At 36.9% G+C, this 21,777-nt stretch overlaps 1 protein-coding gene across 3 annotated transcripts in view; it reads right to left on the bottom strand.

The window, feature by feature from the left end:
* Positions 1-21,777, bottom strand: part of LOC106077240 (uncharacterized) — a 107,775-nt gene that overhangs the window by 60,475 nt on the left and 25,523 nt on the right. For 2 of the 3 annotated variants that reach the window (XM_056021082.1, XM_056021084.1), the window contains exons 4-20: positions 20,140-20,326; positions 17,257-17,443; positions 15,487-15,664; positions 13,668-13,837; positions 11,849-12,043; positions 11,219-11,290; positions 10,041-10,238; positions 7,920-8,121; positions 6,970-7,176; positions 5,433-5,568; positions 4,993-5,213; positions 4,294-4,477; positions 3,135-3,328; positions 2,210-2,400; positions 1,822-1,929; positions 1,020-1,197; positions 574-591 (exon numbers count right to left, since the gene is read on the bottom strand). In XM_056021082.1, coding sequence (XP_055877057.1) covers positions 574-591; positions 1,020-1,197; positions 1,822-1,929; positions 2,210-2,400; positions 3,135-3,328; positions 4,294-4,477; positions 4,993-5,213; positions 5,433-5,568; positions 6,970-7,176; positions 7,920-8,121; positions 10,041-10,238; positions 11,219-11,290; positions 11,849-12,043; positions 13,668-13,837; positions 15,487-15,664; positions 17,257-17,443; positions 20,140-20,326 — 2,826 coding nt within the window. The remainder of the gene's footprint in view (positions 1-573; positions 592-1,019; positions 1,198-1,821; positions 1,930-2,209; positions 2,401-3,134; positions 3,329-4,293; positions 4,478-4,992; positions 5,214-5,432; positions 5,569-6,969; positions 7,177-7,919; positions 8,122-10,040; positions 10,239-11,218; positions 11,291-11,848; positions 12,044-13,667; positions 13,838-15,486; positions 15,665-17,256; positions 17,444-20,139; positions 20,327-21,777) is intronic. The other variant, XM_056021083.1, reaches the window with a different exon arrangement.

The raw sequence follows: 21,777 nt of genomic DNA, 5'->3' as shown, positions 1-21,777 counted from the left end.
AAATTATAAAGCCTTATTAGAGTCTGTAAAACTTTTAAAAAAAAATACTTCGCTCAGAGGGCCCCTCTTATTAGGAAATCTATAAAACCTTTTACAATTTAATACGTGCCTTATTGGCATCCATTGGGCCCTTATCTTATCAAATACAGACGTGATTTCAAAAAAGATGATTACTGTGGTCCTATTTGCATACCGGCCCATATAGCCAGTCCACCCCTGGGCCAGCACAATGACCAACAGCCTTTACTTTCCCCAATTAATGTCTAACCTTTAGAGTTGGGTGGACTGAGGAGCGTTTGTAAAATCCCGAAATTCAAACTGACGATCTCCACCGAGATTTGAACCTGGGACCCTCGATTCGGAAGCCAAGGGCTTTAAAACTCAACTACCACCCCCATAGTTATATATACACTAAATTACTTATGCTAAGTCTAAAAGTTTCATGCTATCATATGTACAAATCTCAAGTCGTATGTCCACTATATTACCTCATGTTAAGTCTACCTAATGTCCTTTGTCCATTTTATCAACTCATGCCATTGTATTTCAATAAACATAGAGTTCAATACTTACTAAGTGCAGTTTTGAGACCTAAATGTTGATAGCAATATAAATCAAACAGACTTTTATAAACTTAACATATTTTTACAGACAGACTGCTAAGTATTATCTTTCCAGTTGCTAGATAAGTTCTCAGATCGTTATACGGATACATCAAATGTTGTTAAATTAAACACTTTGGCAGTAACTATATATTGCTGAAATAAAACCTTTGAGAAAACATTCCAACTGTTGAAATATAATGACTTCATTAACATAGTTTTAATCCACTATAATATTTGAGCTAACATTTAAAATGTTATATTTTTCTGATATAAAGAGATAGAGTAAAACTAGCTTATTATATATGTATCAAATTATAATTTTAAAAATGTAAAATTCTTTGTGGAACTTTTGCCATAAGAAAAGATCATTTCGCAATGTTTTAATTTATTTGTTAAGCATTGATGTTCCCTTACCTTTTCTTGGCAGTGTTAAAGGTCTGGCACCATTACCAAAGTCAAAGGTCAGATTGCACAAATCTTCACTGGGTCCCCGGAACAAACAAAAATTCACCACAAAAGGTAAATTCACTGCAGCTTTATTGAACGGGAGAATGAATGAGGGTCCAGACAATTTCTCCACAACGGTAATGTTCTGGAAGAAATAGTAACAACGCTATTAGCTTCAAACTTTATCTCACATTTTTTGTGTGATTTAATTTTAATGTTGTCACATTCTAAGAAATTATCTGTATAAAATCTAAGACAAAAAAGTTACTCTTTTAAACATATAAACTCGTAAGCAGACTCTGTTGGCCCGCTGTTATTGTCTCTATTTGGTAAGCCACTCGACGGTAAAAAAAAAAAAATTGCATGTTTTGATATTTTTAGCCGCTCGGTTAAAATTAGATCACAAGACCGCTTTCGCTTTAGCAACCTATTCTTGTAGTCATAGTTATTATAAAGAACTTAGCAAACCTTAGAGATAACAAAATTTCAAGGAAAATTGGATGTTTGGATATAGTAAACTATGAAGTAGAAACAATCAAGAATCAAAATCCTGTCTCCATTCATTTTAAACGTAAATGTCCCCATTGACACACACATCCAAAGCATGAGATTCTGTCTATTGTCAGAGTGAACATTTAACCATGCTAACAGGTTTTAACCAAAGTATATAAATATATGTTTTGTGTTTGTGTGTCCTAGCATTAGCCACCGGCGACGCCCATTTCATTGTTCCCGGCTATTTGCATTTGGTTCAAATTGTAAAACTCACCTTCCAGCATAGTTTGGTTCCCATTAAATTTTTAAGCTCAGCTTTTACGATGAAGGTCCCGGTATCTCGAAACTCATAAGGAAAAGTAATGTTTGGTGTCAGAAGAGGCTGTAGCGAGAAACAAAACAAAAAATATAACTATATTTTCTACTTACATTGGTAAGCAACTGATCTTTCATTACAGAAGTCATTTTCTTAACATTGTGATTTAGATTTCTGATTATACTAACACAAATCTACACTATCATGAAAAAAATATGAATTTTTAACAATAATAACTGAATCAGATAGTTAAAAAAAAATCAAAACGTGTTTCAATTAAATTTACTTAAACTCTGATCAGGTCTTTTGAATTGAATAGTACGATAGTGTATATATTCTGACATACAGAATAAAGGATGTCTCTGCTGGTCCGTTCCCCCCAGTTCAAGGTCAGTGATGGCTCTGTAGGCATGACAGGGGCTGAGAGGGTCAGGTTCACATACGCTGGTGGGTGGTAGAGGGCGTAATCTGGTAGGTCGCAATCAATGATGCCTACTCCAACAAGGATGAGGATCTGCAGACTCCTATTGATGGAACCTGAAGACAAGACAATTTAAGTTCGCGATAACTGATGCACAATTTAGTAACTAAATAGTAAGTTAGTTTGGCGTAGAGCAGTGTAAGAGTAAGAATGGAAACAATAAACAAGATTTGAATAGCAACAAAGAGAGAAAATTGAAAAATTTATCCAAAATTTAGCTACACGTTTGAATGCTATTTGTACCCTCGAGAAAATGTTTTTGTCAATTGTTTATATCAAGAGAATCCGCTGCCGAGGACAGACGTAGACGGCGAAAAGAAAATCAAAATCGACCACCCGCGGACAATGGTTATGGCTACGCTGGTAGGGGCAAAATATGTAGGTCGCAGCTGGGGCTGCGTAGCCACAGGAAATAGTGCATTAATTTCTAATCAGATGACTCGAAGACAAGTCTTATTATTATTATTTCAAGAAATTCAATTCACCGAAAAGCCAGAAATTAAGACAAATTAGTACCAAAACAATCAACTTATCAGCTCGAGAGGTTTGGATTCATTACTCAACAGCGGTGTAAGACATATGTGTGTCTAGAAAACGAAACTAATGAGATACTGGAATTCTACATGATGCTTTCTAAAATGAACACTTCATAATGTCCGGTCTATGCTTCATTATTACTCCCCTTGCTCAATGACATCGGAACATGACGCGCATTTCAGATGCATTTCTTAGATCTACTATAAACGTACAAGCAGCGACCATCTAAAGATTGTATGTTAGTATTTGTTACCTCCAGCGTTTTTGAAGTTGGCAGTGATTGTGAATCTGCCTCCACTAGTGAAGATGTGCGTAAACACGTAAGGTTTCGTCCAGTCGGATCCAACGGGCGCCACGAAGCTCTCGTAAGAACCGTCGCCGTAGTCCATTGTTACGTTGACGTCAGATCCGGCGGCCATGTTTACCGTGAACTCAATAGGCTCGTGGCTGAAGAACAATTAGAATATATTCAATCAACCATTTAGTTAGCATCAGCTGATACACTCAACAGGATTAACATTTTAAAATGTAGATTTTTAATACATCTAGGGAACAACACACATTCTGAAATCTAAATTTAGATCTTGTTGCTAAAAAGTCATTGCAATTAGAGTAGACCCCACTATACCTGCAGTCCACGGTATTAAAAAAAACGTTAACTTAAACTGAATAGCCATATTACGAGGTCCTCTGAGCTCCCAAAGACCTTCCTGCAGGGAACAGTAGCGAGAAAAAGAGGAGGAAGTAGACAGAGAAAGCGATGGGAAGACAACATCATAGAATGGACGGGCTTGTCATTAAAGAAGATTTTAGTCAAGGTAAGGGAAAGATTTGAACAAAAACCTATCAGAGTGAAAGAATCGTGGACGTACCCGATACCAATCGTTCTAAAAGGACTGAACAATGACCTGCGACGTCACAACCTGTGGGATGTTTTAACCAATAGCTCGTTGCCACGTCAAACGTCTGTGCAAAGGTTGCTTGCTTAAGGAAGGGACATGTTCAAGTACTTCCGCTTGAAGAAAATCATTCCAATGTATTCACTTCATTACTATTTCTAGACTAAAAAAGACTTCTGCCTTGTCGCGCTCAGGAATGATAATGTCTGTGTGAGTAGTGAATCTTCCGTTTAAATCATTGACTTCAGGACAATTGGGAAATAATTTATTCCTTTAAGTTTTGTTTTTTTAATACATTCTTAAAATATTGCCCGGCCCTACTGTAGGAGCTTACAACGCTCCTCCAGACCCGCAGCTGGCTTAAGTAGGAGCAAACGAACTTTTTTGTTTTCGTCTAGAGGTTAAGCGCCACTGGTTTAAGCTTGAGAACACTTCTTAAGTCCACAACTACTAGTAATTATTGGTAATCTTGTTTGAAGGAGCGATAGTTATATTTAATATAACCTAACTTGCCTGGTAGCGTTGACGGCCGTGGTGGTCAGTGTTGGGCTTACTATGGCCGTTAAGATGGTGAAGTTTGAGTCCATGTAGTAATAACTGACTAAGTTTGAGGCGGTCAGTCTGAGTGGCAGAACAGAGGCTGAGCGTCCAGATAATTGAACACTTCTCCATCTTGTAGGACTCACTGGACTAAAGCCTGGGGAGAAGGAGAACCAGGGGCTAAATTGTAAATAAGCCTAAAATTTTAAAAGAACTTAAATAATACACTATATACATAAAAAGATCTTTTTAAAAAATACTTTTTAGTTCTTTATAAAACTTGTAAACTTTCTTACATAGCAAACTTTGTGACAGAATCAATGTCTTTAGAAACTCTATGTTCTAACATAGTATGTACATCAATGCTACTATACACTGATGTAACAATGAACATTTAAATCCGATTAATTTATAGCAAATGGAGTCCATTATAATAATTCTAATCAGATCCAACCGCTAGTTTTACACACAAAAAATCTTGTTTTTAGTTGTTTATGAATTAATGGTCTAGCAGACGGTAACTACAAACAGGATTGTTGTGTAGGCACCAACCCTCTTCAAGTTTCAATATAAATGCTCTTAAAAATATGACCTAATTTTAGTTGAACAAAGATATACGGAATTAACTAAGCACCTCTGATTAGATTGCATAATCTAACAAAGTTGACTTACTTATTGGCTGTCCATTGAAGGTCAATGTGAATGTAACGCTAGTCCCGGCATCCATTGTCCACTCGATGTTGAAGGGGGTGTTGACGTTGGCGCCCATTGTCAGCAGTATCAGGTTGGTGATCTGATCCTGCACCTGCACGTCCACCGTTCTCCACGTGCTGCTGACGTCATTGACGCAGGTAATGTTGACGATGTAGTTACCCGGCGTAGCGTAGGTGTACCTAAGGGAAAAAAATAGATGCAGCCTTAATACCTGTGTTTTGCCGTCATTGAGCCGCGTAGCGCAAGATGTGGGGTCATAATGCATTTGTATAGCTTTTTGTATAGCTTTTTTTGTAATACGATTGATAGCTTTTCCTTTCTATGCATAAAAACGTTCAGTCTTAACATTTTAAGGTGGTTCTACTTTCAATTATGACATGCCAGCACGTGTTACTTACACATAAGTGACATTGGTTATTGGTCTGTCCATTAGGCCAGTTCTCAGTTGGGACGAGCCATCACCATAGTTGTACAAGCAGGTATAGTTAGAGCCAGAAGTTAGCGAAACGGTGATGCTTGTGTTCAGTCCTCTGACTATGTGACATAAAAGATAGAAGATAGGTTCAGATCTTAGAAGTAAAGCCCAAAACTGTCTAACGCGAAAAAAAAAAAGATATCAAATAATGTGAAGTACAGAATAAGCTCCTAATGACTAAATTAGGTTATGAAACACACAAATGTCCTATGTGGACGCGCATAAGAAAGCTATAAATAGAATTTTAAAGTGTAATAGCATATATGGAATACTTTGTCCGAGGAATCAAATAGCAGTCTATTACTGGCTATTATTAAGTTGTAGGGGGTGCGATGGTTGTTCAGTAAACAAAAGACCGCTAAGATTTCAGACTGATGGTCTGAATCCTGCTTAATACTCAGGTTTTAATCAGGTGATCACGACGTATTGTCTGCGTGCTATTGTTTAAGAAGTGGGGCAGTTAATGGTTGTGGTGACCAGATAAATCTATGGAGAGACTTAGTGGCCAAAGAAATGAATAAAACATGCAAAATATTTAAAAATCATTTTTAAAAAAAAGCTTTTCAAAGAGGAAGAACTCCGCACATACAACTATGTATCTCAATAATGTAGACGTTATTTCCCTTTTTCAATATCAAACACATTTATTTATTAATAATAATTAATAACACTTATTTGAATAATTAGTTAATTTTTAATTGCTTGATGTTTTGTTAGGTACAATAGATAATTGTTTAAAGTTTCAACTTGACCAGAAAATGGGTGTGGGAGAAATAACGTATACAATTATATAAGGGGACAAAAACCAACATATTTAGCAATATCTCAGTGAATACGGACGTATTAATTTCCCTTGCTGATATCAAACAACTAATTAATAACCAATTTTTATTGATTTTTATTGTCCTCGTCAATTAGTGCCTCTACAAAGTTTCTACTTGATCGGAGAATGGGTGTAAGTCTGGGAGAAATAATTTGTACAAGCTTTTCACCAGATAGACAAAAAGACCGACTTGGAGTATATAAGCATTGTAAACAAAATTACAAAGAGAGTTTGTGTGAAACACAAACTCAAATGCGGCCCCCTAAATCTACAGCTACGAGTCATGTGTTTGGAAAGCAACGCAAAAGGCAGGTTTCAATAGTTTCATCAAGAATATAAGCAGCAATGAAGTACAAACTATCTACTTCTACTACCATAATCAACCCTTCCTCCATACAGACTAGATTTCTGCTGGGTGAAAGTTTTGTCGATGTAGCTGTAATGTTTAGATGGCTGGCGTTGTTATTATCAGAATTATTTGTTCATGTTCTTGGGAATTCAATGAATTGATTATTATGAACATATCGTTCACAGCTCGTCATTCTCAAACAAAAAGGAGTTTAACAAGTCGAACCTAAATTCAAATCCACAATGGATGTACTTTAAAAATATGGGACAGTGGGTACACGAGTCTTACCGGTGGCGTTGCTGGATACAGTCAGTCCAGTTATCTCATCCTGGACGTAGGTGTACGAGCTGTTAGTCTTGTTGCTCACCCCGTTGTATGTCGTGACCATGACCTCGTACTCGCCCCTGACATTGAAGCTGCGACTGACTGTCCGGTTCCTGGACACCAAGAAAGTGGTGTTGTCGCTGAATGTCCAGTTGTAGTAGACATCAGAACCTACACATAAAGTCATTTACGACATCGAGTATAACTTTGTCTTCATCAAAGTCTTAGTTCACAATTCCGTTGTCTGGACACGTTACCAGGTTGAAGAAAGAGAGGCAGACAAAAGAAAGCAGTTAAGAATAGAAAGGGATCTGAGGCAGCCTAACTGGACAAGAAGAAAAAAAACAACCGAGAAATAATCAACGGATATTTGAATGGGCTGGTAGATAATATGTAAATAATCATACAATCTCGTCCATGCTGTTCTGTTCAACAAACGGTTTAGTTTTAATGCTAATCAGATTGTTGGCCTATTTAGATATTAACATTATTTAAACTTTTTTTTTGGGGGGGGGGGGAAGGGAACAACGAATATTACAAGGCAAACCAGATATTGATCCTAAACGGAATTCATGGTTAGTTCTAAGGCTAAACATATGTACATTGTTGAAGACTATTTCAACATATGAAGACAGAAAAAAATTCTAGGCATTAAATATAAAAATAGTCTATCCCAAATCTAGATACACATACTTGCGTCATTGTTTCTATAAGTTGCGTCATTGTTTCAATAAGTTGCATCATTTTTTTCTATAAGTTGCGTCATTGTTTCTATAATTTACGTCATTGTTTCAATAAGTTGCGTCATTGTTTCAATAAGTTGCGTCATTTTTTCTATAAGTTGCATGTCCACTATTACAATCCTTAGCTTCTCCCTAGCCTTGTTTGTGGATTGAGTCTATGACATTACGTACCTGAATGTGGTTCGATTAAGTAGGTCACCGCTACGCCGGTCTTCACAAACTGAGGTCCAGAGATGATAGTAGCATTCACACCTTCCAGGACCAACACAGAGGTAGACGTGTTACTCCTGTACTGTGACCCTAACGTCTGACTGCCAATGTCCACGTTTAGAACAAATTGACCAGGAGTCTCGAACCGAAACGGTAAGCTAACCTAGAAGAGAAAGTTTTAGAGAAAACGAAGACTTTAGCTTCACACTTTACATTGAGATACATAAGGCCATGCATGTAGCTACTAGTCACGACACATGTGGCATAAGCTGACACCTTTTACACACTTGACCCCAAATGTTTTTTTTTTCTTTCTTTTGAGAAATTGGAAACCAAAAGAAGGTTGTTTTTATTATTTTCCCCACTTTCTGACCTTGTGATCTATAGCGTAGATGATGTAAAGGGTGTCATGTGACGAGCACAACGACCAATCGCCTTTACTTTTCTCCATCTAATGTCAGGATAGAGCTGGGTGGACTCAGGCGCCGTAAGCATCAAGAGTGATATCGGGTTCAATTGCTGGTGAAGACTGGGATTTTAAATTTCGGGGAGGAGCTTTATTGAATTGAAAGATTACTTAAGAGATGCATTCCAAGAAATAAGTATTCAGACCATTCTTGTACAATAAACTATTTGTCGAAGCGTAATAGACAGACTTTAAAGTTGCGTGGACAAAATGTGAGGGCTTTAGTTTTATTGTTCACTATTTAATTGTCAATGTTATAAATGTGTTAGTTTAATCATAGTTTAACAGGATTGTTGTCATAAATGTTTACAAATGTTATTGACTATCAGCCTGCTTCTGTCTTATCTGCTAAAGTACGATGCCATGAAATGGGATATCTCTTTTCAATGTAAATTTAAAAAGTTTAGATCTACATTCGTAAATAAGTCGAACATGGGATAAATAATTTAATTTCAAGGTTTTGTTTTTAATTTAATTAAGAATTGTGACATTGCTAAAAAAACAAAATATTGAAATCTTTTCCGTGGCCGATCTCTGAATGTGTGTGAGTCTGTCATTCTGAAGGTTTGTTTGTCATTCTAAATGTGTGCTAGTCTGTCATTCTAAATGTTTGTTAGTCTGTTGTTCTGGGTTAAAAGATTGTTTCACTGCTTGTCTAAGAATATCTCAAAGTAGATTCTGATTTCTGAGTTTCAATTATATATTAATGTTTTTATCAAAAAAAAGAAAATATTTTTAAAAATATTTTACAAAAACAAAGCTTATATTAAGCGTAGTTGTATCAATTAATTTGGATCAGTCATGTAATTAAATTTGTAATACATCTAGACTAACAATAAAGCATGACGCGTATGACGTAATCATATTCTTTTTTTTTTTTTGAAGTAACGTCTGTATTTTATAAGATAAGATAAGATAATAAATCTGTGCGATTAGAAATATTGTTACCAATTGTTTTTGTTAAGCGCAATTTCATGCTTTGAACTTTCTCAATATGCTATGATCTTATCACTTGTCTGGACCAGTTGAGAAAGGGGTGGGGCCCTGGAGTAAGAAAGGGGTATGTATGTGTATATTACCGCGATCGCCTTTTAAATGCATTTATTTTAAAAAAGTTGAACGACCTGGATTCGAACTAGAGGGCTCTAGCCTCCTCAAGTCGATGTACCAACCACTGTAATAGAGAAGTGTTTTTCTATTGTTAGTTTCAAACTTTAAAGCAAATTATAAAGGGGACTATTTTAACTTATACCTGACCTATCTGTCAAGTACAATTTCTTTCCATTTTTCGAGATACCAAAAAAAAAAAAAACACGTAATTACCAATAGTTAATTAACTAATTGATTTTTTGTTATTGATTATTGTATTCTCAGGAAGTAAAAAAAGTGCAAATTTTAAGCTTGATCTGAGAATGGGTGTGGGAGAAATAAATGTTCTTACTTTTTAACAGACAGACAGGCAGACAAAGTGAGTTGATATAAACATTGTTAAAATAGTTGCACGTTTAAACCAACACTTACTATTTGTTAACTATAATCCTTTAGGAAGTATTTTACCATTCATTAGCCCAGATAATCTAGAATATACAAACCTTCTGAAGTTTAAGATATCTCACCTTAGAGCCTGCGGAGGCAACTGCAATGAATGCATGACGAATGAAAGTGTTAGTGCCAGAAGAGATGGTCAGAGTACTTCCCACTGTCAACGTATTGGACACAAATTGTAAATCGTAGGTGTCACTGGTGCCCGTGGTTCTGCCTAGCACTGTAGCCCCGGACGTGTGAACCAACCCTATCACGTAGCCTGGTTCAACCTTTAGGTTACAAAATTAGTTTAAGTAAATTGTTGGAAATTGAGAACAAAAAACATTAACTCTTTTTATTTTCGATAATTTATATACTATTGTATTTTATATTTAACTACGTTTTAAGGTTTAACTTATTGTTCACAAGTGATTTATTTTCACAATTGTTCTTCGATTGTCAAATTTAAGTATTTTGTATTCTAGGAAATAAAACGCATCTCAACCTCGTCGTTAGAAGAAAAGGTCAATAGCTATGTAACTAGAACGCCCAGTTTAGGTACCAAATAGAACCGAGCTCATAGCACTGGTGAAATTTGACAGTTTATTTATAGCTTTGGGGTAAAAACATACTTGCTAATTGGGCACATAGTGAAAACTCTGGTTAGACCGTTATAATTTTTTAAAACACCTTTCAGTAGGAATTCCCGCAAATCAATAAATAGATGTTCGCGAAGATTTCGCGCACTGTCTTGTGTAGAAATCATAAGCCGGACAGCTAGAACTAATTTGGGACAATACACATATGTATATATTTATACGTTTTAGTAATATACAAAAAATCAGTACTATATCTCTAACTAGATCTGTCTTTTAGTGTTTCCAAGTCTGGATCTATATTACCAAAGTAGAATTTTCTATACTCTGAATAAATTTATACATGGGCGTAACCAGTTTTTTTTCAGGCAGTGATAAGAGGAGGGCACTGGTACGGGGTAAAATATACTCGTGTTTCTCATTTTGCAATTTTTTAAATGTACCTTCATCAGTGAGTGAGAGCAAAGTAATCGCTCTTACAAAAGGTAATCAGCTTCATAAATGAGAAATTCGTTGTTTTTTAAACTTACTTCTTTTAGTCTTCTTTTATAACAAAAAAAAGCACACAGAATAGTAATACAAATAAATATTATAAGAAGACGAGTACATAAAACAAATGTAACGGAAGTTACGGTTCAGATAATTGACTTCAGATTATCTTCCCGGAAACGTACCTTGATAAAATTATTTTCTGTGACGTAGACAAAGCCAGTGGTAGACACAGAGACGGTCAATGTGGAGACAACCTATGTAGCGCATAAAAATTTACACATGAAGAATATAAACGTGAGAGAGACATCCACTGGACACAACTATTGTCTAGTGAAAAGAATGGACCTCATTCACCAATGGTAAACAAACAACATTTAGCCACGTGATAATATTGATAAAACGTCGAGAAAAAAAAGTATCACGTGACAGCCTTAGTGTATTACATAATTTGTATAGAAGAGATGGAGAATCACGTGGCTAAATGGTGTTTGTTTACAATTGGTGAATGAGGTCCATTTGGTGTAACTGCTTGATATAGAGTAAGTTTATTTGAAACTGTTTTGAGACTACAGCTATAATACTTCACCTATTTAGCTTAACACTTCAGTTTATATGACGTCATGTTTTTGTCCATATTTTACAATTACAGAAAGACTACGGTTCTTCTCGTTTTGAATGCATATTTGATGTATCTATGAGTGTCTAACTTGATTTAATTTAAATGTTTATATTTTTGTGAGCCCAATAAAAAGATGTTTGATAGTTAAGTTTTGTTTCTACTGTATGTGTTCCTGGACAGTTCACTTTATTACCACATAAATATCTGGCTTGTTAGAATAACGGGAAGCAGCAGCAGAACATGAAGAGTAACACTTGGAAGACTGGCCACAGAATTGTTCAGCTGCTGGACAGCTGGTTGCTCTGGACGTGGATGACTCACAGGTACCACTGGTGCAGATGTTTCTACTATAGCAGTAAGAGCCGCTGGAACATCCTGGCTTCATTATCTAGTGGACAGATAAGACATACGTAGGTAATCCAAAGAGAATCTATCTAAAGAGAATCTAAGTAAAGAGAATCTATTTATACATAGAATCCTTGAAATTAGCTCTAAGTTCTTATTAAAGCTTCGAAATAAAATAGCTTAGGGAACTACATATAGTGTACTTATGCAGACACGCAAGTCTCGAAGATAATGTTGTTTCTAAATCATAAACAAATCCATGGTCTCTTAAGAAAAATGTACGTTATTAAGAGTAGCAAAAACACTAAAATGAATTAATTCCACAGACTAAAAACACAAAATATTTAAGTGTTATAATAAATGAAAAACTGTCATGGAATCCACATATTGACGAAACTATTTTAAAAAATCAAACAAAGCATTAGGGTTTATTAAAAGAAATTTCTATAAATCAAATAAGAACATAAAACTAAAATGTTATTTAACCTTGGTTAGGCCAATAATAGAATATGGATCCTCTGTTTGGAACCCCTCAACTCAAGAAAACATTAAAAAACTGGAACAGACACAAAATAGAGCAGTGAGATTCATAACAAACGAATATTCACATTTGACCAGAGTAACACCTTTAGTTAAATCACTAAATTTAGAAAGCCTTCAGGACAGAAGACTCAAAAGTAAAGTAACAATTATACCAAAAACACTGAACCATAAACTTCAAATACCAAAAACAAAATCTAATCTAAATTTGTACCAATGCTCCTTCTTCTCTAATGCTATTAGAGCATGGAATGGGTTGCCTAAGCCAGCCTGGAAAACCAGTGACTTGTCAGAATTTAGGTCAATGGTTATCATGCATGACTAAATGCATGAAGCGTAGGACGTTATCATCTTTTTTGAAGTAACGTCTGTATTATATAACATAAAAAGATAAGTAAATTATTTTGAACCTTGTACTAATCTTTGATATCTTAAGTTTACTTTTCTGCACCCTATACAAATCTTTAGAATGAAAATCATATACAAATCAGTATTATGCTGACTAAAAGATCTGCAACTAAACTAACACAGTTGTTTTTTGTTTGTTTTAAGGTTTTATGATTTGTATATCAAAACTTTACTTTCAGATAGCGGAAGGTCTTGATACGAACAAAAGAACATTTGTTTTAACGAAACAAAACAAACTATACACGACGTTGCAGTCGACATTTTTGTGTTTGTGCTAATGTTTGGACAGATATTGATTTAAACTTGTATTACAACGGGGATATTACATTGACCAATGAATTCAAGAACAGAATAACTAAAAACATGTGAGGTGCCTTTGTTATTGACTGTTAGAGCGTGTTTCTAAAGAAAAGAAAAGTATCCATTTTACACCTTGCTATCTATAGCGCAGATGATGTAAAGGCCATCTGTTTCTATGGCCAAAGGCTAACGAGGGTGTCATGTGGTCAGCACAACGACCAACTGTCTCTATTTTTCCAAATTATGTCAGGTAATCATTAACGTTGGGTGGACTCAGTGGCGTTCTCGAAATCCCAAATTTCAAAATCCCAAAATCGGAAGTACAATCAACGACCGAGAATAAAACACCTTACAACTAGGACAATGCGGTAAAAGAAGACACTAGAGCACTAGAGTAAAAAGATTACATTTGAACTTACCAGAAGTGAGATCGTACTTGACCCCAATGAGTCCACAAACATCTCGTAGCCTAAGATTCGACCTGACACCGTGAACTCATTAGCATACAGCAAGTACACTGCTGGGTTAGTATCACCGGAAGTCACTTTTAAACTCTGAAAGGCTGGGCCCGCTAAAGAAAGTGGTGGATCTGAAATAGAGATCTCATTTTTAGCTACCCACAATGGACTCAATTAGTTTTGTGTTGTCTGTCTGTCCGTCTGTCTGTTCGTCCGTCCGTCCCGTTTAGATCTCGTAAACTAGGAAAGATATTGAAAATCTGACATCACGACATTTTAGACCATTGAAAGTTCTGATGCAACGGCTACTTTTTCTTTACTGAAAGCGAAAATTGTAATTTTTAAAGTCAACTATGCAACCATTTTTTTTATATAAAAATACACCATTTTTACAACTATTCACTATTAATAGTAACACGCGAGGCTATCTAGTAAGGGAGATTACTTTTTACCTTATTTTTTACACATTTATGTAAACGGTTTTTGATTTTTTGTTTTAAAAAAATGTTTTTACAATATGTATTGCTAAGTTAAATAAGTTCTGTTACACTAACTACTACATTTAAAGTGAAGAAATATATTTAATATGCATATAAATGGAACATAATTTAAAACAACAATTAATAAGTAGTTTTTCATATCATCGCGTAAGCTACAATGCGGCCCCATACTCATAACTAGAGAATTTTTTATTTTTTTTATTCTACGGAAATGTTTTTTTTTCTTAAGGCATTAAATAAGAGATTGGCCCTTTACAAAACAATTAGATCAATTAGATTCATTATAAGACATCAGTTAGGCCAGGTTCACATCTAACTTCACATTCACATTCACCTATCCCTTGGTCTGCTGGACCGTTGGGACACGTAAGATCAGTCAACCTTTTTTCTCCATTTTTCTCTGTCATTTGCCTTTGATAGAATTTCATTCTGATATTCTTTCTGAAAATATTGAAACCTGTCTTTTTACCTGCCTGGGTGGACCACTTCGGGTTCCGATTTTGAGTTTTTGTTTCCACACAAACTGTCTTTGTAACCTTGTTTCATATAGTATTATACAGTGAAATGATTTAGTGAGTCAGAGTATCAGCTTATATATGTTTAGATTTCTAGTCTACTCGGTTAGTCTCCCTTTTATCACCTCCATTCCAAAATTCCAAAGCTGCCTATGTGGAGATACATGGAAAAAACTAAGTGATGTGTGAATCGTTGAATGTCTGTTGAGATATTTGGCCTTCGTTAGACTGGTCTTTTTAGTGGCCCTCCTAAAGTAAAGCCGCTACTGTATTTGTACTGTCTGTTTGTCCGTCTGGCGGTAATGAAATTAAAAAAAATCCTAAAGCAATATTAAAAATCCGACATCACCATCGCACTTCTAGTACGTAAAAGCAAGAGCTCAAGCTGCATTAAGCACATGCGTAGGAGCCAAATTCATAACCAGACAGTAAAGCAGATGGCGTTTTCACGGTCATATCTAGCAGGCGATATGCTCTTACGGAAATTCAGATTTCACCCTCGTATTCACCATTTTTGCAATATTTTTTTTTGTTTTCAGTAGTCTGCGACAGCAGTATCGAAACAGCCCAGGGACTTATAAAGGGACGCAAAAGGACCCCAAATCTCAAATAGCTTAAGGCCTTTGTAAAGTTGAATTAGTCCCCTACCTCAATGAGCGGAACACTTGATCAAAGTCAATGATTTTGAATAGGTTCCTTGCATGTGAAACTGTTCTCAAAGGTTTAGAAGATTGTAGAGTGATCGGGACAAACAACGGAACCCACCTTCAATGGAGATGGAATACACGACACTGCTGACCGACAGGTTGACCTGGAGGCTAGTTCCTGACCATATGGTGAAAGTGCACATGCCGATTTCAAAAGTGGCAAACAGTGTGTCGCAGGTGACGTTTGATTCTCCTGGTGGTGCGTCTACACGAACTGTTGTTGCTGCCATTGCTTCCTGCAGAAAGAAGTCGTTGGCGGCATACTTAGCAGTTCTTAAATGGATAGATTTTACGAGCGTAGCTTCCCGCGTAACACTCATGTAAGGAGGTTGTGTACACTCATGTAAGGAGGTTGCGTACACTCATGTAAGGAGGTTGTGTACACTCGTGTAAGGAGGTTGTGTACACACATGTAAGGAGGTTGTGTACACTCGTGTAAGGAGGTTGTGTACACTCATGTAAGGAGATTGTGTACACTCATGTAAGGAGGTTGTGTACACTCATGTAAGGAGGTTCTGTACACTCATGTAAGGAGATTGTGTACACTCATGTAAGGAGGTTGTGTACACTCGTGTAAGAAGGTTGCGTACACTCGTGTAAGGAGGTTGTGTACACTCGTGTAAGGAGATTGCGTACACTCATGTAAGGAGGTTGCATACACTCGTGTAAGGAGGTTGCGTACATTCATGTAAGGAGGTTGCGTACACTCATGTAAGGAGGTTGCGTACACTCATGTAAGGAGATTGTGTACACTCATGTAAGGAGGTTGTGTACACTCATGTAAGGAGGTTCTGTACACTCATGTAAGGAGATTGTGTACACTCATGTAAGGAGGTTGTGTACACTCGTGTAAGAAGGTTGCGTACACTCGTGTAAGGAGGTTGTGTACACTCGTGTAAGGAGATTGCGTACACTCATGTAAGGAGGTTGCATACACTCGTGTAAGGAGGTTGCGTACATTCATGTAAGGAGGTTGCGTACATTCATGTAAGGAGGTTGTGTACACTCATGTAAGGAGGTTGCGTACACTCATGTAAGGAGGTTGTGTACACTCATGTAAGGAGGTTGTGTACACTCGTGTAAGGAGGTTGCGTACATTCATGTAAGGAGGTTGCGTACATTCGTGTAAGGAGGTTGCGTACATTCATGTAAGGAGGTTGCGTAAATTCATGTAAGGAGGTTGTGTACACTCATGTAAGGAGGTTGCGTACACTCATGTAAGGAGGTTGTGTACACTCATGTAAGGAGGTTGTGTACACTCGTGTAAGGAGGTTGCGTACACTCGTGTAAGGAGGTTGTGTACATTCATGTAAGGAGGTTGCGTACACTCATGTAAGGAGGTTGCGTACATTCATGTAAGGAGGTTGCGTACACTCGTGTAAGGAGGTTGCGTAATAAATTTTCAATTTAAGTAAACGTTTCTAACAAAAAACGAGCAAATTTATAGCAAACTTCTTTTAAAAATAAGCCAAAGCTTATATAACGGAAACAACCACACAATTACTTCGATATGTCTCAATATTGCAAGATGAATCTCCCTTTTTCAATATAAAATACAATAAATCAATTACCAATAATTAATTAATTTGTTAATTTTTTTTATTGATTCATATGTTGTCATCGACACTGAATAATTGTGCAAAGTTTCAACATGATCCAAGAATGGGAAGTGGGAGAAAAACGTGTAAAAGAACCCTGACAGACAGACGGACAGACAGACAGGGGGACGAGATATCCATCGCCCAACAATGTTCTTTTCATTCAAAACAAAATATAATTTAGGTTACCAAAGGGCGTGTTTAATTGCTTGTTTTAGTGAGAAACTCACCTGCAGTGACTGATTGACATCACTACCAAAGGCCTTGATTGAGTACTCCCCTGGTATATAGTACACTGTGGTCAGCATGTTCGTGGTGTTCAGAGCGGTACGCCCTGATCCGTCGTCGTAATCCAGAGCGTACACTGCTTCTGGGCCATCAGAGACAGAGAGGCCAATGTTTACCGTTGTGGCCACTCTGAAAGTATCATGTAAAGAAATACATTACTTTTTAAATGTCGAACCTATTAGCTCATTTAACTATTATAGATGTAAAAAAAAAAAACACATGCATGTAATGGTGAAGGGGAGACAACGAGTGGGCAAAGGGAGGAAACAAGAGAGAACTACCATTCATTTACAAATAGTAAAGAAAAGCAAAATTATTCCATCCATTAGATCTTATAAATAGTAAAAAAAAAAAAAAAAAAAAGCAAGTATTCCTTTTAGACCTTAAAGGTCAGATGATGTAAAGGGTACCTTTTTCTGTGGCCTACAAATAATGAAGGTGTCATGAGGCTACCACAACGACCAATCCCCTTAACTATTCCCCAACTAATTAGATTAGGATGGTCGTAGGGGCACTCCGAGAGCTTCAGGATTTTACATCCAAATTTTCACCGTGATTCAAACCCGAGACTCGTCGGTTCGGATGCAAATCGCTTTTTATTCAGATTGCAAAAGTGATCTTCCAAAATGACGAAACATTTTTTGTTTATTTCAATATCATCCCAGTTTTTCTCTTTTCCTAGCCTTCCTTTTTTATCGTAACAACATTTTTACAAAGTTTATATTCACTCTTTCTGTCTGGGGGGGACATTGTACACGTTTTCCCCTCCCACTTCCTGTAGTCGGATCAAGTGGAAACTTCGCACAATGCTTCAATGACAACACGTGAATCAATCAAACATTTTTAGTTATTAATAATCAATTAGTCGTTATCATTTTCCTGATAGGAGATGTACTAGGCGGAGATAAGCCCTGTGTAGAGAATTAGATCACTAAAAAAGTTAAGCTTACAATAGGCTATAAAACATTCTAGTTTATAATTAAGTGACTTTCCATAAGGGAGGTTCGAATTCTTATTCCGACTCCAGCAACTTTTTTTTTTTTTTTCAATTGGGTTTAAAAAAGGCAACAAGGAAACTTTCTCCGGATAATCTCCACCCCTCCCAAACTGGTCCATAGCGCCTGAGCATGCTACTTTTCATTCGACAGCTGAGCTGGTTCGGACACTCCGGAGGATTCCAGCTACCCGTCGCCTCAGCGTGGCGCCCCCGGTGGTAACGTCTAGTAGTGGAACTAGATAGGCTAAGTACGAGTAGCGAACCAGGCCCTTGCGGGACCCTCTGGGTGAGCTTTTTTTTTTATCTCACTCGGGGTAGGGATGGAACAAGTAGCCCGCACCCCAGACCAAAAAGTCCGCCACGCCGCTCCTTTAAGGGGGCCGTCATCAGTATCCCGTTAGCTGGGGTGGCGACCCGTGCACAGAACAGTGGCGGTTATATTATAGGAATATGAGACAAACTCCCCGCAGTCAGCACTGTTCTCGGCCACTTGTAGCGAGTGGGGTCCAGGAACGGGGACGGTGCGCTGTGTACGCGGCACGGCCCGGTTTGGCCCATTCAACCGATATGGCTGTCTACCGCTGGGAGTCCTCAGACAGGACACGGGATGGGGAATCCCATGTCCAGGCCTGGTTGTTGAATAAAAGCCTTTCTAACAATCAACGGGATAATGGCGCCCACGTTGGCGCCGATTCCCTACTGGACATCACTGAAGGTTCGGACACTTATCCCGCAAGGGGGGGGGGGGGCGACTGCATGCCAAAGGCAGTGATTTTAGGAAGGAGGGCGAAGCAGAATCCCCCCCCCCTTTTAAGAGCTATAAAGATTAACTCAGGGGCCATTTTTCCTTTGCTGGCATAGAGGAAAGTAGCGGGCAGCAGATTTCCTCTGAAAGAGACAGTTGGAGAGCTCTCACGAAGGCCGCGGACAAACATTTGAGTAGCAAAGAAAAGCCGCTGTAGAGAACAAGCGCAGAAGACGTTAAAAAAAGAAGACATCGGCTTTGTCTGCATCAGTTATGGAAAAGTATGCAGGTCGCAATTGGGTTTGCGTAATCATGGGAAATACTGAACTTGTAAATCGAAGACATTGCCATTGATATTATTTTATTTTAGTTAAAGTATTTTAAACATATTTATTCCAATTATATTTCATGGTGTTCATTTAAGGGCGAGCAGAAACACAAGAAACAACTTAAACGTTAGGAAATAATATAAGTAGTTTCCATTTTAATTCCCAGAGGTCTATGAGACAAATACTGCAAAGCATCTTTGGTCTAGGGCTGACGAGAGTAATATGTGAATGTTAGAAGTCAAACTCATAAAACGCTGGTTGTGAATGTGTATGTGTTTCGTGAATGAATGTTGTTCGAATTATTCATCCATATTGTTTTTGTAAAGTAGTTACGCTGAGGTTGTCAATTGTAGTCAAACTGAATTTCCATTTGATTGGATCAATAAAATTATCTTATCTTATCTTAACAGCACAACGACCAATAGTTTTTACCTTTCCCCACTAATGTCAGTTGCCCATTAGTTAGCTCTAAGAAGACTCAAAGACGCCTTAGGATCTAAAATTAAATATTTCTGTCTTCATCGTGATTATAACTCTATGTTCTCGCTCGCTAGACGAGCGCTTGTTTTCGCGAACTCCTTCTGGTTATTGGACCTGGCTAAGTAAGTAATGTCAACAAATTTAAACATCTCTGCCCCCTCCCCCCCCCCCCCTCCAGAAAAAAAAACCAACAACTTTCCCTCACATTATTCTCCATCCTTGACATTGTCTGTTTACTTCCGACATTCGGCTGGCTGTACAACACCAAACTTACGGTATGACTTTGTTGCTAGCGTCCGTGGAGACGGACAGGCCGGATATCTTTTTAGTGGCATCGTACACACTGACGTGTCCAGCTCCACCGCACATTTGATTGGCAGCGCCAACACAAGGGAGGTTACAATTAATGTCGTCTGCTGGGCTGCTGACTGGAAGTGTGTTGGCGCAGTAACAAAATTTGCCTGTTCGTAGTGAAAATAAATTAGTAAGCATAAGTTTGATGGCAAAAAAAAAAAGAAAAAAGAATAAATACAATCTTAAAAACTATGAATGGAATATACAGACAAACAGACTATCTTTGTGAAGGTAACATACATATGTAAAACTGTCACATAGAAGAAAATATGCAGTATATATAACGATAGGTATTGTCCAGAAGTAAAGTTATCGTAATAAAAGGCAATCAACGACACACAAACACATCAGCCTATTCAGTAGGATGGAAGCATTCATTGTTTCCACATTGTGACCCCTGACCCTTATTTTGGCGGCCCCCGAAAGGGGAATAACCGCTATTAGTTTTGTGTGTTCTATCTGTCCGTCCGTTCCGTTTAGATCACAAAAACTAAAAAAGATTTTGAAAATATATGACTTTCATATTTTAGACTTTTGAAAGTTCTGATACAAAGGCTAATTATTTTGTAACTGAAAGCTAGTTATTAATTTTTTTAAGTAAATATGCAAGCAGTTGTTTGTTGTTGTTTTTTCATAAACATACACGTTGTTTTACACTATTAACTATTAATAGCAAAAGTCACAGGAGACTATATCATATGATAAGAATATCATTCTGTATATTTTTAAAAGTTTATGCAAACGATTTCAATTGTATTCTAAAAATAAAATCTTTCAAAAATATTTGTATTATTAAATTACATGTGTTAAAAGCTACCTAAAGTTTAAATAAAATGTTTAATTTTTGTTAAAAGTGAAATAATATATTTAGTATGTTTAGTATGTATATAAGTTCAATATAATTTAAAACATTATGAACTAAGCACTTGCAACGCCCACCTATACAAATACAATATTGCTATTGTCACAAAAGGGAAAAGTTTCTTCCTCGACGCTTTGATTGAAAGATTGGCCCCTTAGAAAACGATCAATCCTTTAACAACATCACATAAGCCAGGCTCACATTTAACCATACCTTCCCAATCATCAGTTCATTGAATACATATGAATATTAACAATATAATAATAATAACATTAATATACTCTCGTATGTCCGTAGTATGTGGTAACAGGTCGTCAGTCGGCTTAACACTAGTCGGCTTAACTTGTTAAACTATAGAAACTTTCACAAAGTTAAATTGTAGAAAATGTCACGTAGAAATTCCATCACTGCTTGAGCGGGGTCAACAGCAACTCATTTCAAAATCATATTTTTAGCAAGCTATAGATTTTAAACATTGGTGAAAAAGAGGAATGATATAAATTTAAAGTACTCTCGTTCTCTGCAAATGTGGCATACTTTCAGATGAATTAATATTGAAAAACATAGAAACATTACAAAAAAATGCTGCCCAGGACATTAAATTACTAATAATCCGGGTACTTTTATACACATCATATATAAGTCCGCGCTATATTGTCTTGCGCTATTTTGTCGGGAAATTTCGAGCTATTTTGT

The sequence above is a fragment of the Biomphalaria glabrata genome, chromosome 2 (genome assembly GCF_947242115.1).
Source record: "Biomphalaria glabrata chromosome 2, xgBioGlab47.1, whole genome shotgun sequence".
Classification (NCBI taxonomy): Eukaryota; Metazoa; Mollusca; class Gastropoda; family Planorbidae; genus Biomphalaria; species Biomphalaria glabrata.
This window is presented reverse-complemented; position numbering and strand designations above follow the sequence as displayed.